The sequence below is a fragment of the Physella acuta genome, unplaced genomic scaffold (genome assembly GCF_028476545.2).
Source record: "Physella acuta isolate Inbredline_101_S28 unplaced genomic scaffold, ASM2847654v3 ptg000148l, whole genome shotgun sequence".
NCBI classification, from domain to species: Eukaryota; Metazoa; Mollusca; class Gastropoda; family Physidae; genus Physella; species Physella acuta.
The window spans coordinates 1,000,518-1,018,957 of NW_026731667.1; the positions used below are offsets into that span (position 1 = coordinate 1,000,518).

General features: G+C 46.6%; 1 protein-coding gene across 3 annotated transcripts in view; it reads right to left on the bottom strand.

Moving 5' to 3' along the window:
* Nucleotides 1-18,440, bottom strand: part of LOC131935549 (WD repeat-containing protein 64) — a 50,693-nt gene that overhangs the window by 27,990 nt on the left and 4,263 nt on the right. For all 3 annotated transcript variants that reach the window (XM_059291999.1, XM_059292000.1, XM_059291998.1), the window contains exons 6-14: nucleotides 15,189-15,218; nucleotides 14,698-14,808; nucleotides 13,842-14,065; nucleotides 12,910-12,952; nucleotides 12,612-12,712; nucleotides 12,249-12,382; nucleotides 2,005-2,132; nucleotides 325-409; nucleotides 71-159 (exon numbers count right to left, since the gene is read on the bottom strand). In XM_059291999.1, the coding sequence (XP_059147982.1) occupies nucleotides 71-159; nucleotides 325-409; nucleotides 2,005-2,132; nucleotides 12,249-12,382; nucleotides 12,612-12,712; nucleotides 12,910-12,952; nucleotides 13,842-14,065; nucleotides 14,698-14,808; nucleotides 15,189-15,218 (945 nt within the window). The remainder of the gene's footprint in view (nucleotides 1-70; nucleotides 160-324; nucleotides 410-2,004; nucleotides 2,133-12,248; nucleotides 12,383-12,611; nucleotides 12,713-12,909; nucleotides 12,953-13,841; nucleotides 14,066-14,697; nucleotides 14,809-15,188; nucleotides 15,219-18,440) is intronic.

Here is an 18,440-nt window from a genome sequence, read left to right on the forward strand (position 1 = left end):
CCACCCATCAAGTCACCACTCATCAAGTCACCACCCCATCAAGTCACCACCCCATCAAGTCACCACTCACCTGAACCACAGGCTTGTCGTGTGACACTGGAACTGGCCCAATCTCCTTGACCGTGCGGGCCAGTGGCCAGCAGTCGAGTACACAGGACCCTGGGGACGGGATTCAAACATCAAAGCTTTAGGGTACGTCATTACTGACCTTTCAATGTACATGTGACCTTATATCGCCCTGCAAGTGACCTTGTTCGCCCTTCCACATTATATTTACCCCCCCCCCCCCCCATAACGTTTATGGCGACAGTTGTGACCTCTGACCTGTCAGTAGCCTCTCGTGTTTGTTGTCATATGCCATGGCGTAGATCCGTCTGTCACCTGGCCGGTCTTCGTTGTCCGTAAACACCTGCAACAAACAGGTCAATTAAACATCTGCAACAAACAGGTCAATTAAACACCTGCAACAAACAGGTCAATTAAACTCCTGCAACAAACAGCTCAATTAAACACCTGCAACAAACAGGTGAATTAAACACCTACAACAAACAGGTCAATTAAACACCTGCAACAAACAGGTGAATTAAACACCTGCAACAAACAGGTCAATTAAACACCTGCAACAAACAGGTCGGTTAAACACCTGCAGCAAATAAGTCAATTAAACACCTGCAACAAAACAGGTCAATTAAACACCTGAAACAAACAGGTCAATTAAACACCTGCAACAAACAGGTCAATTAAACACCTGCAACAAACAGGTCAATTAAACACCTGCAACAAACAGGTCAATTAAACACCTGCAACAAATAGGTCAATTAAACACCTGCAACAAACAGGTAATCAAACACATGAAGTGTACAGGTCAATTATACACCTGTAATATACACATAAATCAAACACTTATATGTGACACTTTTATCACACACTGTAAGTAATACGAGTAAAAACAATGTATAACATCTCTACAAACATCTGTATTTAAATAAACAACTCCTGCATTTAAAACCTGTATAGGAACACCTGTAATTAACACCTGCATATAACACCTACATATAACATCTGTATTGAACCCCATCAGACACGATCACTCACCTGTAAACATGTCAGTGTGTGAATGTCCCACACACTCACCTGTAAACATGTCAGTGTGTGAATGTCCTACACACTCACCTGTAAACATGTCAGTGTGTGAATGTTCCACACACGAAACACACTCACCTGTAAACATGTCAAAGTGTGAATGTCCCACACACGAAACACACTCACCTGTAAACATGTCAGTGTGTGAATGTCCTACACACTCACCTGTAAACATGTCAGTGTGTGAATGTTCCACACACGAAACACACTCACATGTAAACATGTCAGTGTGTGAATGTTCCACACACGAAACACACTCACCTGTAAACATGTCAGTGTGTGAATGTCCCACACACTCACCTGTAAACATGTCAGTGTGTGAATGTCCCACACAACACACTCACCTGTAAACATGTCAGTGTGTGAATGTCCCACACAACACACTCACCTGTAAACATGTCAGTGTGTGAATGTCCCACACACTCACCTGTAAACATGTCAGTGTGTGAATGTCCCACACACGAAACTCACTCACCTGTAAACATGTCAGTGTGTGAATGTCCCACACACGAAACTCACTCACCTATAAACATGTCAGTGTGTGAATGTCCCACACACGAAACTCACTCACCTGTAAACATGTCAGTGTGTGAATGTCCCACACACAAAACACACTCACCTGTAAACATGTCAGTGTGTGAATGTCCCACACACAAAACACACTCACCTGTAAACATGTCAGTGTGTGAATGTCCCACACACGAAACACACACACCTGTAAACATGTCAGTGTGTGAATGTCCCACACAACACAAGACACTCACCTGTAAACATGTCAGTGTGTGAATGTCCCACACACGAAACACACACACCTGTAAACATGTCAGTGTGTGAATGTCCCACACAACACAAGACACTCACCTGTAAACATGTCAGTGTGTGAATGTCCCACACACGAAACACACGTGCTGTTGACAGGCTGATGATGTGCTGGTCAGTTTCATTGATGGCGATGTCCACAATTGTAAACAAGTGACCAATCAGGCGACCTGCGATTCAAAAAACAAAATATGACGTCATTCTCCTAGTGCCACGCCCCCCCCCCACCCCACTGCCCTGCAGTGTGACGCCACTGTGTATGACCCACAGTGTATGACCCACAGTGTATGACCCAGTGTATGACCAACTGTATGACCCACTGTATGACCCACTGTATGACCCACAGTGTATAACCCAGTGTATGACCCAGTGTATGACCCACTGTATGACCCACTGTATGACCCACTGTATGACCCACAGTGTATGACCCAGTGTATGACCCAGTGTATGACCCAGTGTATGACCCACTGTGTATGACCCACAGTGTATGACCCAGTGTATGACCCAGTGTATGACCCAGTGTATGACCCACAGTGTATGACCCACAGTGTATGACCCACAGTGTATGACCCACAGTGTATGACCCAGTGTATGACCCAGTGTATGACCCACAGTGTATGACCCACTGTATGACCCAGTGTATGACCCAGTGTATGACCCAGTGTATGACCCACAGTGTATAACCCAGTGTATGACCCAGTGTATGACCCAGTGTATGACCCAGTGTATGACCCACAGTGTATGACCCAGTGTATGACCCAGTGTATGACCCACAGTGTATGACCCACAGTGTATGACCCACTGTATGACCCAGTGTATGACCCAGTGTATGACCCACAGTGTATGACCCACAGTGTATGACCCACAGTGTATGACCCACTGTATGACCCACTGTATGACCCAGTGTATGACCCAGTGTATGACCCAGTGTATGACCCACAGTGTATGACCCAGTGTATGACCCACAGTGTATGACCCACAGTGTATGACCCAGTGTATGACCCAGTGTATGACCCACAGTGTATAACCCAGTGTATGACCCAGTGTATGACCCACAGTGTATGACCCAGTGTATGACCCAGTTTATGACCCAGTGTATGACCCACAGTGTATGACCCAGTGTATGACCCACAGTGTATGACCCAGTGTATGACCCAGTGTATGACCCACAGTGTATGACCCAGTGCATGACCTAGTGTATGACCCAGTGTATGACCCAGTGTATGACCCAGTGTATGACCCAGTGTATGACCCAGTGTATGACCCAGTGTATGACCCAGTGTATAACCCAGTGTATACCCAGTGTATGACCCAGTGTATGACCCAGTGTATGACCCAGTGTATGACCCAGTGTATGACCCACAGTGTATGACCCAGTGTATGACCCAGTGTATGACCCAGTGTATGACCCAGTGTATGACCCACAGTGTATGACCCACAGTGTATGACCCAGTGTATCATCCACAGTGTATGACCCACAGTTTATGACCCAGTGTATGACCCAGTGTATGACCCACAGTGTATGACCAAGTGTATGACCCAATGTATAACCCAGTGTATAACCTAGTGTATGACCCAGTGTATGAACCAGTATATGACCCAGTGTATGACCCACTGTATGACCCAGTATATGACCCAGTGTATGACCCAGTGAATGACCCAGTGTATGACCCACAGTGTATGACCCAGTGTATGACCCAGTGTATGACCCAGTGTATGACCCAGTGTATGACCCAGTGTATGACCCAGTGTATGACCCAGTGTATGACCCACAGTGTATGACCCACTGTATGACCCACTGTATGACACAGTGTATGACACAGTGTATGACCCAGTGTATGACCCACAGTGTATGACCCAGTGTATGACCCAGTGTATGACCCACAGTGTATGACCCAGTGTATGACCCACAGTGTATGACCCACAGTATATGACCCACAGTATATGACCGAGTGTTTGACCCAGTGTATAACCCAGTGTATAACCCAGTGTATGACCCAGTGTATGACCCAGTGTATGACCCAGTGTATAACCTAGTGTATGACCCAGTGTATGAACCAGTATATGACCCAGTGTATGACCCACTGTATGACCCAGTATATGACCCAGTGTATGACCCACTGTATGACCCACTGTATGACCCAGTGTTTAACCCAGTGTATGACCCAGTGTATGACCCACAGTGTATGACCCAGTGTATGACCCCGTGTATGACCCAGTGTATGACCCAGTGTATGACCCAGTGTATGACCCACAGTGTATGACCCAGTGTATGACCCACAGTGTATGACCCAGTGTATGACCCAGTGTATGACCCAGTGTATGACCCAGTGTATGACCCAGTGTATGACCCAGTGTATGACCCAGTGTATGACCCGTGTATGACCCACCTCACGGCCTGGAGTAGATGTGTGGGTGTCAGTGTATGACCCAGTGTATGACCCACAGTGTATGACCCACAGTGTATGACCCACAGTGTATTACCCAGTGTATGACCCACAGTGTATGACCCAGTGTATGACCCACAGTGTATGACCCAGTGTATGACCCAGTGTATGACCCACAGTGTATGACCCACAGTGTATGACCCACAGTGTATGACCCAGTGTATGACCCAGTATATGACCCAGTGTATGACCCACTGTATGACCCACTGTATGACCCAGTGTATGACCCAGTGTATGACCCACTGTATGACCCAGTATATGACCCAGTGTATGACCCACTGTATGACCCACTGTATGACCCAGTGTATGACCGACTGTATGACCCAGTGTATGACCCAGTGTATGACCCAGTGTATGACCCAGTGTATGACCCACAGTGTATGACCCAGTGTATGACCCACTGTATGACCCAGTATATGACCCAGTGTATGACCCACTGTATGATCCAGTATATGACCCAGTGTATGACCCACTGTATGACCCAGTATATGACCCAGTGTATGACCCACTGTATTACCCAGTGTATGACCCAGTGTATAACTCAGTGTATGACCCAGTGTATGACCCAGTGTATGACCCAGTGTATGACCCAGTGTATGACCCAGTGTATGACCCAGTGTATGACCCACAGTTTATGACCCACTGTATGACCCAGTGTATGACCCAGTGTCTGACCCACTGTATGACCCAGTGTATGACCCACAGTGTATGACCCAGTGTATGACCCAGTGTATGACCCAGTGTATGACCCAATGTATGACCCAGTGTATGACCCAGTATGACCCACTGTATGACCCACTGTATGACCGAGTGTATTACCCAGTGTATGACCCAGTGTATGACCCAGTGTATGACCCACTGTATGACCCACTGTATGACCCAGTGTATGACCCACTGTATGACCCAGTGTATGACCCAGTGTATGACCCAGTGTATGACCAACTGTATGACCCAGTGTATGACCCAGTGTATGACCCACTGTATGACCCAGTGTATGACCCAGTGTATGACCCAGTGTATGACCCAGTGTATGACCCAGTGTATGACCCAGTGTATGACCCACTGTATGACACAGTGTATGACCCACTGTATGACCCAGTGTATGACCCAGTGTATGACCCAGTGTATGACCCAGTGTATGACCCACTGTATGACCCAGTGTATGACCCAGTGTATGACCCACTGCATGACCCAGTGTATGACCCAGTGTATGACCCACTGTTTGACCCAGTGTATGACCCAGTGTATGACCCAGTGTATGACCCACTGTTTGACCCAGTGTATGACCCAGTGTATGACCCAGTATATGACCCAGTGTATGACCCAGTGTATGACCCAGTGTATGACCCACAGTGTATGACCCAGTGTATGACCCAGTGTATGACCCACAGTGTATGACCCACAGTGTATGACCCACTGTATGACCCAGTGTATGACCCAGTGTATGACCCACAGTGTATGACCCACAGTGTATGACCCACAGTGTATGACCCACTGTATGACCCACTGTATGACCCAGTGTATGACCCAGTGTATGACCCAGTGTATGACCCACAGTGTATGACCCAGTGTATGACCCACAGTGTATGACCCACAGTGTATGACCCAGTGTATGACCCAGTGTATGACCCACAGTGTATAACCCAGTGTATGACCCAGTGTATGACCCACAGTGTATGACCCAGTGTATGACCCAGTTTATGACCCAGTGTATGACCCACAGTGTATGACCCAGTGTATGACCCACAGTGTATGACCCAGTGTATGACCCAGTGTATGACCCACAGTGTATGACCCAGTGCATGACCTAGTGTATGACCCAGTGTATGACCCAGTGTATGACCCAGTGTATGACCCAGTGTATGACCCAGTGTATGACCCAGTGTATGACCCAGTGTATAACCCAGTGTATACCCAGTGTATGACCCAGTGTATGACCCAGTGTATGACCCAGTGTATGACCCAGTGTATGACCCACAGTGTATGACCCAGTGTATGACCCAGTGTATGACCCAGTGTATGACCCAGTGTATGACCCACAGTGTATGACCCACAGTGTATGACCCAGTGTATCATCCACAGTGTATGACCCACAGTTTATGACCCAGTGTATGACCCAGTGTATGACCCACAGTGTATGACCAAGTGTATGACCCAATGTATAACCCAGTGTATAACCTAGTGTATGACCCAGTGTATGAACCAGTATATGACCCAGTGTATGACCCACTGTATGACCCAGTATATGACCCAGTGTATGACCCAGTGAATGACCCAGTGTATGACCCACAGTGTATGACCCAGTGTATGACCCAGTGTATGACCCAGTGTATGACCCAGTGTATGACCCAGTGTATGACCCAGTGTATGACCCAGTGTATGACCCACAGTGTATGACCCACTGTATGACCCACTGTATGACACAGTGTATGACACAGTGTATGACCCAGTGTATGACCCACAGTGTATGACCCAGTGTATGACCCAGTGTATGACCCACAGTGTATGACCCAGTGTATGACCCACAGTGTATGACCCACAGTATATGACCCACAGTATATGACCGAGTGTTTGACCCAGTGTATAACCCAGTGTATAACCCAGTGTATGACCCAGTGTATGACCCAGTGTATGACCCAGTGTATAACCTAGTGTATGACCCAGTGTATGAACCAGTATATGACCCAGTGTATGACCCATTGTATGACCCAGTATATGACCCAGTGTATGACCCACTGTATGACCCACTGTATGACCCAGTGTTTAACCCAGTGTATGACCCAGTGTATGACCCACAGTGTATGACCCAGTGTATGACCCCGTGTATGACCCAGTGTATGACCCAGTGTATGACCCAGTGTATGACCCACAGTGTATGACCCAGTGTATGACCCACAGTGTATGACCCAGTGTATGACCCAGTGTATGACCCAGTGTATGACCCAGTGTATGACCCAGTGTATGACCCAGTGTATGACCCAGTGTATGACCCGTGTATGACCCACCTCACGGCCTGGAGTAGATGTGTGGGTGTCAGTGTATGACCCAGTGTATGACCCACAGTGTATGACCCACAGTGTATGACCCACAGTGTATTACCCAGTGTATGACCCACAGTGTATGACCCAGTGTATGACCCACAGTGTATGACCCAGTGTATGACCCAGTGTATGACCCACAGTGTATGACCCACAGTGTATGACCCACAGTGTATGACCCAGTGTATGACCCAGTATATGACCCAGTGTATGACCCACTGTATGACCCACTGTATGACCCAGTGTATGACCCAGTGTATGACCCACTGTATGACCCAGTATATGACCCAGTGTATGACCCACTGTATGACCCACTGTATGACCCAGTGTATGACCGACTGTATGACCCAGTGTATGACCCAGTGTATGACCCAGTGTATGACCCAGTGTATGACCCACAGTGTATGACCCAGTGTATGACCCACTGTATGACCCAGTATATGACCCAGTGTATGACCCACTGTATGATCCAGTATATGACCCAGTGTATGACCCACTGTATGACCCAGTATATGACCCAGTGTATGACCCACTGTATTACCCAGTGTATGACCCAGTGTATAACTCAGTGTATGACCCAGTGTATGACCCAGTGTATGACCCAGTGTATGACCCAGTGTATGACCCAGTGTATGACCCAGTGTATGACCCACAGTTTATGACCCACTGTATGACCCAGTGTATGACCCAGTGTCTGACCCACTGTATGACCCAGTGTATGACCCACAGTGTATGACCCAGTGTATGACCCAGTGTATGACCCAGTGTATGACCCAATGTATGACCCAGTGTATGACCCAGTATGACCCACTGTATGACCCACTGTATGACCGAGTGTATTACCCAGTGTATGACCCAGTGTATGACCCAGTGTATGACCCACTGTATGACCCACTGTATGACCCAGTGTATGACCCACTGTATGACCCAGTGTATGACCCAGTGTATGACCCAGTGTATGACCAACTGTATGACCCAGTGTATGACCCAGTGTATGACCCACTGTATGACCCAGTGTATGACCCAGTGTATGACCCAGTGTATGACCCAGTGTATGACCCAGTGTATGACCCAGTGTATGACCCACTGTATGACACAGTGTATGACCCACTGTATGACCCAGTGTATGACCCAGTGTATGACCCAGTGTATGACCCAGTGTATGACCCACTGTATGACCCAGTGTATGACCCAGTGTATGACCCACTGCATGACCCAGTGTATGACCCAGTGTATGACCCACTGTTTGACCCAGTGTATGACCCAGTGTATGACCCAGTGTATGACCCACTGTTTGACCCAGTGTATGACCCAGTGTATGACCCAGTATATGACCCAGTGTATGACCCAGTGTATGACCCAGTGTATGACCCAGTGTATGACCCACTTTATGCCCCAGTGTATGACCCAGTGTGACCCAGTGTATGACCCAGTGTATGACCCAGTGTATGACCCAGTGTATGACCCAGTGTATGACCCACTGTATGACCCAGTGTATGACCCAGTGTATGACCCAGTGTATGACCCAGTGTATGACCCACTGTATGACCCAGTGTATGACCCAGTGTATGACCCAGTGTATGACCCAGTGTATGACCCACTGTATGCCCCAGTGTATGACCCAGTGTGACCCAGTGTATGACCCAGTGTATGACCCAGTGTATGACCCAGTGTATGACCCAGTGTATGACCCACTGTATTACCCAGTGTATGACCCAGTGTATGACCCAGTGTATGACCCAGTGTATGACCCAGTGTATGACCCAGTGTATGACCCAGTGTATGACCCAGTGTATGACCCATTGTATGACCCAGTGTATGACCCAGTGTATGACCCAGTGTATGACCCACAGTGTATGACCCACAGTGTATGACCCACAGTGTATGACCCACAGTGTATGATCCAGTATATGACCCAATGTATGACCCACAGTGTATGGCCCACAGTGTATGACCCAGTGTATGACCCAGTGTATGACCCACAGTGTATAACCCAGTGTATGACCCACAGTGTATGACCCACTGTATGACCCAGTGTATGACCCACAGTGTATGACCCACAGTGTATGACCCACTGTATGACCCAGTGTATGACCCAGTGTATGACCCAGTGTATGACCCAGTGTATGACCCAGTGTATGACCCAGTGTATGACCCACAGTGTATGACCCACAGTGTATGACCCACAGTGTATGACCCACAGTGTATGACCCACAGTGTATGACCCACAGTGTATGACCCAGTGTGACCCAGTGTATGACCCAGTGTATGACCCAGTGTATGACCCAGTGTATGACCCACAGTGTATGACCCACAGTGTATGACCCACAGTGTATGACCCACAGTGTATGACCCAGTGTGACCCAGTGTATGACCCAGTGTATGACCCAGTGTATGACCCAGTGTATGACCCAGTGTATGACCCAGTGTATGACCCACAGTGTATGACCCACTGTATGACCCACTGTATGACACAGTGTATGACACAGTGTATGACCCAGTGTATGACCCAGTGTATGACCCACTGTATGACCCACTGTATGACCCAGTGTATGACCCACTGTATGACCCAGTGTATGACCCAGTGTATGACCCAGTGTATAACCCAGTGTATGACCCACTGTATGACCCAGTGTATGACCCAGTGTATGACCCAGTGTATGACCCAGTGTATGACCCAGTGTATGACCCAGTGTATGACCCAGTGTATGACCCAGTGTATGACCCAGTGTATGACCCAGTGTATGACCCAGTGTATGCTCCAGTGTATGACCCAGTGTATGACCCACTGTATGACCCAGTGTATGACCCAGTGTATGACCCAGTGTATGACCCAGTGTATGACCCAGTGTATGACCCAGTGTATGACCCACTGTATGACCCAGTGTATGACCCACTGTATGACCCAGTGTATGACCCAGTGTATGACCCAGTGTATGACCCAGTGTATGACCCACTGTATGACCCAGTGTATGACCCAGTGTATGACCCACTGCATGACCCAGTGTATGACCCAGTGTATGACCCACTGTTTGACCCAGTGTATGACCCAGTGTATGACCCAGTATATGACCCACTGTATGACCCAGTGTATGACCTACCTGACGGCCTGGAGTAGATGTGTGGGTGTCAGTGTATGACCCAGTGTATGACCCAGTGTATGACCCACTGTATGACCCACTGTATGACCCAGTGTATGACCCAGTGTATGACCCAGTGTATGACCCAGTGTATGACCCAGTGTATGACCCACTGTATGACCCAGTGTATGACCCAGTGTATGACCCAGTGTATGACCCAGTGTATGACCCAGTGTATGACCCAGTGTATGACCCACTGTATGACCCAGTGTATGACCCAGTGTATGACCCAGTGTATGACCCAGTGTATGACCCAGTGTATGACCCAGTGTATGACCCAGTGTATGACCCACTTTATGCCCCAGTGTATGACCCAGTGTGACCCAGTGTATGACCCAGTGTATGACCCAGTGTATGACCCAGTGTATGACCCAGTGTATGACCCACTGTATGACCCAGTGTATGACCCAGTGTATGACCCAGTGTATGACCCAGTGTATGACCCACTGTATGACCCAGTGTATGACCCAGTGTATGACCCAGTGTATGACCCAGTGTATGACCCACTGTATGCCCCAGTGTATGACCCAGTGTGACCCAGTGTATGACCCAGTGTATGACCCAGTGTATGACCCAGTGTATGACCCAGTGTATGACCCACTGTATTACCCAGTGTATGACCCAGTGTATGACCCAGTGTATGACCCAGTGTATGACCCAGTGTATGACCCAGTGTATGACCCAGTGTATGACCCACAGTGTATAACCCAGTGTATGACCCACAGTGTATGACCCACTGTATGACCCAGTGTATGACCCACAGTGTATGACCCACAGTGTATGACCCAGTGTATGACCCAGTGTATGACCCAGTGTATGACCCAGTGTATGACCCAGTGTATGACCCAGTGTATGACCCAGTGTATGACCCAGTTTATGACCCACAGTGTATGACCCACAGTGTATGACCCACAGTGTATGACCCACAGTGTATGACCCACAGTGTATGACCCACAGTGTATGACCCAGTGTGACCCAGTGTATGACCCAGTGTATGACCCAGTGTATGACCCAGTGTATGACCCACAGTGTATGACCCACAGTGTATGACCCACAGTGTATGACCCACAGTGTATGACCCAGTGTGACCCAGTGTATGACCCAGTGTATGACCCAGTGTATGACCCAGTGTATGACCCAGTGTATGACCCAGTGTATGACCCACAGTGTATGACCCACTGTATGACCCACTGTATGACACAGTGTATGACACAGTGTATGACCCAGTGTATGACCCAGTGTATGACCCACTGTATGACCCACTGTATGACCCAGTGTATGACCCAGTGTATGACCCAGTGTATGACCCAGTGTATGACCCAGTGTATGACCCAGTGTATGACCCACTGTATGACCCAGTGTATGACCCAGTGTATGACCCAGTGTATGACCCAGTGTATTCCCCAGTGTATGACCCAGTGTATGACCCAGTGTATGACCCAGTGTATGACCCAGTGTATGACCCAGTGTATGACCCAGTGTATGACCCAGTGTATGACCCAGTGTATGACCCAGTGTATGACCCAGTGTATGACCCAGTGTATGACCCAGTGTATGACCCAGTGTATGACCTAGTGTATGACCCAGTGTATGACCCAGTGTATGACCCAGTGTATGACCCAGTGTATGACCCAGTATATGACCCACAGTGTATGACCCACCTGACGGCCTGGAGTAGATGTGTGGATGCCAGAGTCGCAGGATTTTGTCGATGCCACCTGTGGCGATGATGTTTGCACGTGCACAGTAGTCGAAACAGTTGACCCCATTCCTGATGGAAGCAACCTTGGGCTCGCTGTGGACATGAGACAGATCAGGGGTCAGGACACGTCAGAGGGCACGTGACAGGACACGTCAGAGGACACATGACCAGACACGTCAGAGGACACGTGACAGGACACGTCAGAGGACACGCGACTTAAAGTCAGAGGACACGCGATTTCACGTGAGAGTAGCTCATACACTAATCAAAGAGATAACCAGCCCTCACATCAATTGAAACTCGAGACGTCAACTCTACTCACTCTTTACTGAAGAAGATTCGGTCCACCTTCTCCAGGAGAAAAGAACTCCGACTGCTTTGGCTGCAGGAAGCAAAACATTTCAGCTTGGGGAAATATTTTACCTGGGGACAAAATAAATTTAAGTTTGGGGAAATATTTTACCTGTGGACAAAATACATTTCAGTTAGGGGAAATATTTTACCTTGGGGACAGAAAATACCTGGATGACATTACACTGACATTTTGTGCTCACCTGGATGACACTACACTGACATTTATTGCTCACCTGGATGACATTACACTGACATTTTGTGCTCACCTGGATGACAGCACTTGAGTGAAGTTTCCTCCTGATGATTGGCCTAAGATAGAAATCAAACGACTGAGATGTGCACGTGAAGAATTTGCTTTGGTCATACTTTTTAAAATTTCAACTTGCTGAGATCGTACACAATACTTCGGGGAATTGTTTCACACGAAAACTTAAAAAAATGATCGCTTATCAGACTTACTTTGTTAACTTATCGGGGTCATGACCTTATCAGACTTACTGTGTTAACTTATCGGGGTCATGACCTTATCCGACTTACTGTGTTAACTTATCGGGGTCATGACCTTATCAGACTTACTGTTAACTTATCGGGGTCATGACCTTATCAGACTTACTGTGTTAACTTATCGGGGTCATGACCTTATCCGACTTACTGTGTTAACTTATAGGGGTCATGACCTTATCAGACTTACTGTGTTAACTTATAGGGGTCATGACCTTATCAGACTTACTGTGTTAGCTTATAGGGGTCATGACCTTATCAGACTTACTGTGTTAACTTATAGGGGTCATGACCTTATCAGACTTACTGTGTTAGCTTATAGGGGTCATGACCTTATCAGACTTACTGTGTTAACTTATAGGGGTCATGACCTTATCAGACTTACTGTGTTAACTTATCGGGGTCATGACCTTATCAGACTTACTGTGTTAACTTATCGGGGTCATGACCTTATCCGACTTACTGTGTTAACTTATAGGGGTCATGACCTTATCAGACTTACTGTGTTAACTTATAGGGGTCATGACCTTATCAGACTTACTGTGTTAGCTTATAGGGGTCATGACCTTATCAGACTTACTGTGTTAACTTATAGGGGTCATGACCTTATCAGACTTACTGTGTTAGCTTATAGGGGTCATGACCTTATCAGACTTACTGTGTTAACTTATAGGGGTCATGACCTTATCAGACTTACTGTGTTAACTTATCGGGGTCAATGATATGACCTTGACCCTCCGCTGTGGGTCTGGTGTCTCTCTTGGAATGTTTGACGGCCAGGTCTTGCACGTGCACGGTGAGCAGGTTGACGTAACCCTGGTCGTCCCCGAACAGCACACAGTCCCCTGCCAGCCCGGGGGGTGCGGGGATGGCGGACACACACTGGGGCGAGTCTTCGATTGGCTTGATGGTCATCAGGCACTGTCGGTCAGAGATGACAGTGACATTAGGCACTGTCGGTCAGAGATGACAGTGACATTAGGCACTGTCGGTCAGAGATGGCAGTGACACCTGTGCGTGGACCAACCTCTATGGACCTACCTGTGTGGACCTACCTGAGAGTGGACCTACCTGTGTGGACCTACCTGTGTGGACCTACCTGTGTGGACCTACCTTTGTGTGGACCTACCTGTGTGGACCTACCTGTGTGGACCTACCTGTGTGGACCTACCTGTGTGGACCTACCTGTGTGTGGACCTACCTGTGTGGACCTACCTGAGAGTGGACCTACCTGTGTGGACCTACCTGTGTTGACCTACCTATGTGGACCTACCTGTGTGGACCTACCTATGTGTACCTACCTATGTGGACCTACCTGTGTAGACCTACCTGTGTGGACCTACCTGTGTGGGCCTACCAGTGTGGACCTACCTATGTGGACCTACCTGTGTAGACCTACCTGTGTGGACCTACCTGTGTGGGCCTACCTGTGTGGACCTACCTGTGTGGGCCTACCTGTGTGGTCCTACCTGTGTGGACCTACCTGTGTGGGCCTACCTGTGTGGACCTACCTGTGTGGACCTACCTATGTGGACCTACCTATGTGGACCTACCTGTGCGGTGCCATTGGCCCGATTGTCCCAGAGAGCGATGCTACGCTCCGTGCAACACACGACCCGTCTGAGACCAGGCAGGTAGTCGCAGCCAGTTGACCACGCGGATTCCTGCAAGACACAGAACTCAGGTCAGTGCTAGCTGAAACAAGTACCTGGCTGTCTACAGGTCCAAGTTCCAGAACAATGTGGGACCACGGTCAGGTGTCGGTAGGTACAATGACACGGTGAGTAAATAGATAAATGTCAATAGGGCGAGGGAGAAGGTTTTTAAATTATTCTGGAATATTTCTCATTTTCTGTGCAGAGATTATTTTTTAAAGTTTTACAATACACTGGGTGACCTGCTATCCGCTGGATTTTTTTAGAAGAGCACACAAAAACACCGGACGCAACACTTGCAACACAAAACATACCCACTTCCCAAAACCCCAACACCCAACTACAAATGCCCTCTTCATATTGTTAGTTAGTGACACTATAATACTTACATGGATATCAATGCAAGTTTGAAGCTTCAGCTGAAAAGAAACAGTTATTCAGCTGTAAATGAAGTCACCTAACGCTTTTTTTAAATACCTTTTTTTTCCTTAATGGTTATTGTTTGAGCAAATGCCCCCTCCCCCCCCCCCCCGGTTAACAGATGAATAGGCCTAATGTAGGCCTACCTGTAATCATTAGCTAACAGATGACTGGGCCTACTGTAGGCCTACCTGTAATAATTAGCTAACAGATGACTGGGCCTACCTGTAATAATTAGCTAACAGATGACTGGGCCTACTGTAGGCCTACCTGTAATAATTAGCTAACAGATGACTGGGCCTACTGTAGGCCTACCTGTAATAGCTAACAGATGAATGGGCCTACTGTATGCCTACCTGTAATAATTAGCTAACAGATGACTGGGCCTACCTGTAATAATTAGCTAACAGATGACTGGGCCTACTGTAGGCCTACATGTAATAGCTAACAGATGACTGGGCCTACTGTAGGCCTACCTGTAATAATTAGCTAATAGATGACTGGGCCTACTGTAGGCCTACCTGTAATAATTAGCTAACAGATGACTGGGCCTACTGTAGGCCTACCTGTAATAATTAGCTAACAGATGACTGGGCCTACTGTAGGCCTACCTGTAATAATTAGCTAACAGATGACTGGGCCTACTTTAGGCCTACATGTAATAGCTAACAGATGACTGGGCCTACTGTAGGTCTACCTGTAATAATTAGTTAACAGATGAATGGGCCTACTGTAGGCCTACATGTAATAGCTAACAGATGACTGGGCCTACTTTAGGCCTACATGTAATAGCTAACAGATGACTGGGCCTACTGTAGGTCTACCTGTAATAATTAGCTAACAGATGACTGGGCCTACTGTAGGCCTACCTGTAATAGCTAACAGATGAATGGGCCTACTGTATGCCTACCTGTAATAATTAGCTAACAGATGACTGGGCCTACCTGTAATAATTAGCTAACAGATGACTGGGCCTACTGTAGGCCTACATGTAATAGCTAACAGATGACTGGGCCTACTGTAGGCCTACCTGTAATAATTAGCTAATAGATGACTGGGCCTACTGTAGGCCTACCTGTAATAATTAGCTAACAGATGACTGGGCCTACTGTAGGCCTACCTGTAATAATTAGCTAACAGATGACTGGGCCTACTGTAGGCCTACCTGTAATAATTAGCTAACAGATGACTGGGCCTACTTTAGGCCTACATGTAATAGCTAACAGATGACTGGGCCTACTGTAGGTCTACCTGTAATAATTAGTTAACAGATGAATGGGCCTACTGTAGGCCTACATGTAATAGCTAACAGATGACTGGGCCTACTTTAGGCCTACATGTAATAGCTAACAGATGACTGGGCCTACTGTAGGTCTACCTGTAATAATTAGTTAACAGATGACTGGGCCTACTGTAGGCCTACATGTAATAGCTAACAGATGACTGGGCCTACTGTAGGCCTACCTGAAATCTTTATTTGGCCACCAATCTGCCAATCAGTCTATTGTTGCTACATGTTAGCCAGATAAAACAAAAGCCACTCGACGACTGTCCCAATGATATCTCAAGGGCTGGAACCTACGTCTGTCGTTTGTAATTACTTTTATCTCTCTAGCAAGTCTCAAGCTACTGTCCTACACCCCACCCCAATGTTCCCTCTAAGGACCAAGAGTGTGTGTGCAAAAAATATGTTGTGTGCGCGGTGCTAAAAATGACTTGGGCAAGTTAATATGTATTTTTAGTCTTGCAATTAAGCATAATAATGAAGGCATGCATTTTGATAAATTAATAGTATAATTTGTGTGACTAATGAAACGTATGCAATTAAATGGAGATACGAATACCATCAAAATTAAAAAAAAAACAACTAATAAAAACTTTCAGAGTTATACTTAGACAACAAGTTATATGGTCGACTTACTATGTTAAAGTAACACAGTCATATAGTAATAATGCTAATACCATAACGGTTATACAAACACAATAGTTTAACATATGCAACATTTAATAAAGCTGACTTAAAAACAAATATTAGCTAACCTTTCAGGGGCTTTTATTGCAATTTCTCTCGCGTCTAACCTTGCCTTGCTTCCACACCTTATATGCTTTGTTTAAATCCACATCCTCTCCAGCATTGAGATATAATTTAATTTGCATTAGATTCTCCAAATGTGTGGCTTCAAGTCTATTTCGTGCTTGCACTTTTATTATGTTAATAAGGCTAAAACCTTGTTTGTAATCAGCACTGCATGCTTGGAGGGTACAATAATGTCACTTAACTTTGCAAGTGAGCTAAATTTTGTTCTTTGTTTTGACAAATCTTGCATATTCAGACATATAATTTACAGAAACAGATTTGAGTTTTTTCACTTTATCGAAATTTGGAGTTGTTGTATTGGGTGGTAATTAACTGATCATTTGTTGTACGTAACCGGTCTTTGTACTTTACGCACAGTTCTTTGATATCTTTGACGCCAAACTCAAATGCACATTTTTTTTAAACCTGTAGCATAAAAAAAGATGACAAAAACTGCAGTTCATCTCCTGGAAACCTAACATTTTAATGGTCGCAGACTGATTGTATGTACTGTGTGGTTTGCCTTGTGTCGATTCTTTCGTTTAACTCACACTTTTCTTGGTTTTAATGTTCAGTGTAGTGCTGTGTTACGGCTGTCTCCAGAGCTGAGGCATCACTTACAGTAAGCTGAGTTATTCCACTAAAAACGGTTTTGTAGAATACAGAATAGACTGGACAAAATTTAAAATAAAGGATAAGCATTTTATGTACTGTTATGCCATCAACTATAAGCGTGTGGAATGATGCTGCTCGAAGTTCTGTCAGTATGTTCTTTACAACAACTTCGTTGATTACGTGAACAAACTCAAAGGCGTATTTCTTACTTCGCCAACTGTCTGGTATAGAAACATACTTCCCCATGTGGTTATGAATCAGTTGTACCGACAGCATCGAGGCGTTCATCCTTATGGTAAAAAGAACATTATCCGTTAGGATTCGAACTTGATCCTCGTTTGACCGCTGGCGCTCGTTTTGCTCAATTAGTTCTCCTCGCTCAGTGTAAGTTTCAACCAGCAGACGTTTAAGGTCAGTTCCATGTGAGCGGTTGTACGAAATCGCAACATTTCCTATGTAAACACGAGCCAATAAATGACGTTTACAGTAATCAAGCGCCCATAATTCCCAGAGCTTTCCTGTGACCAAT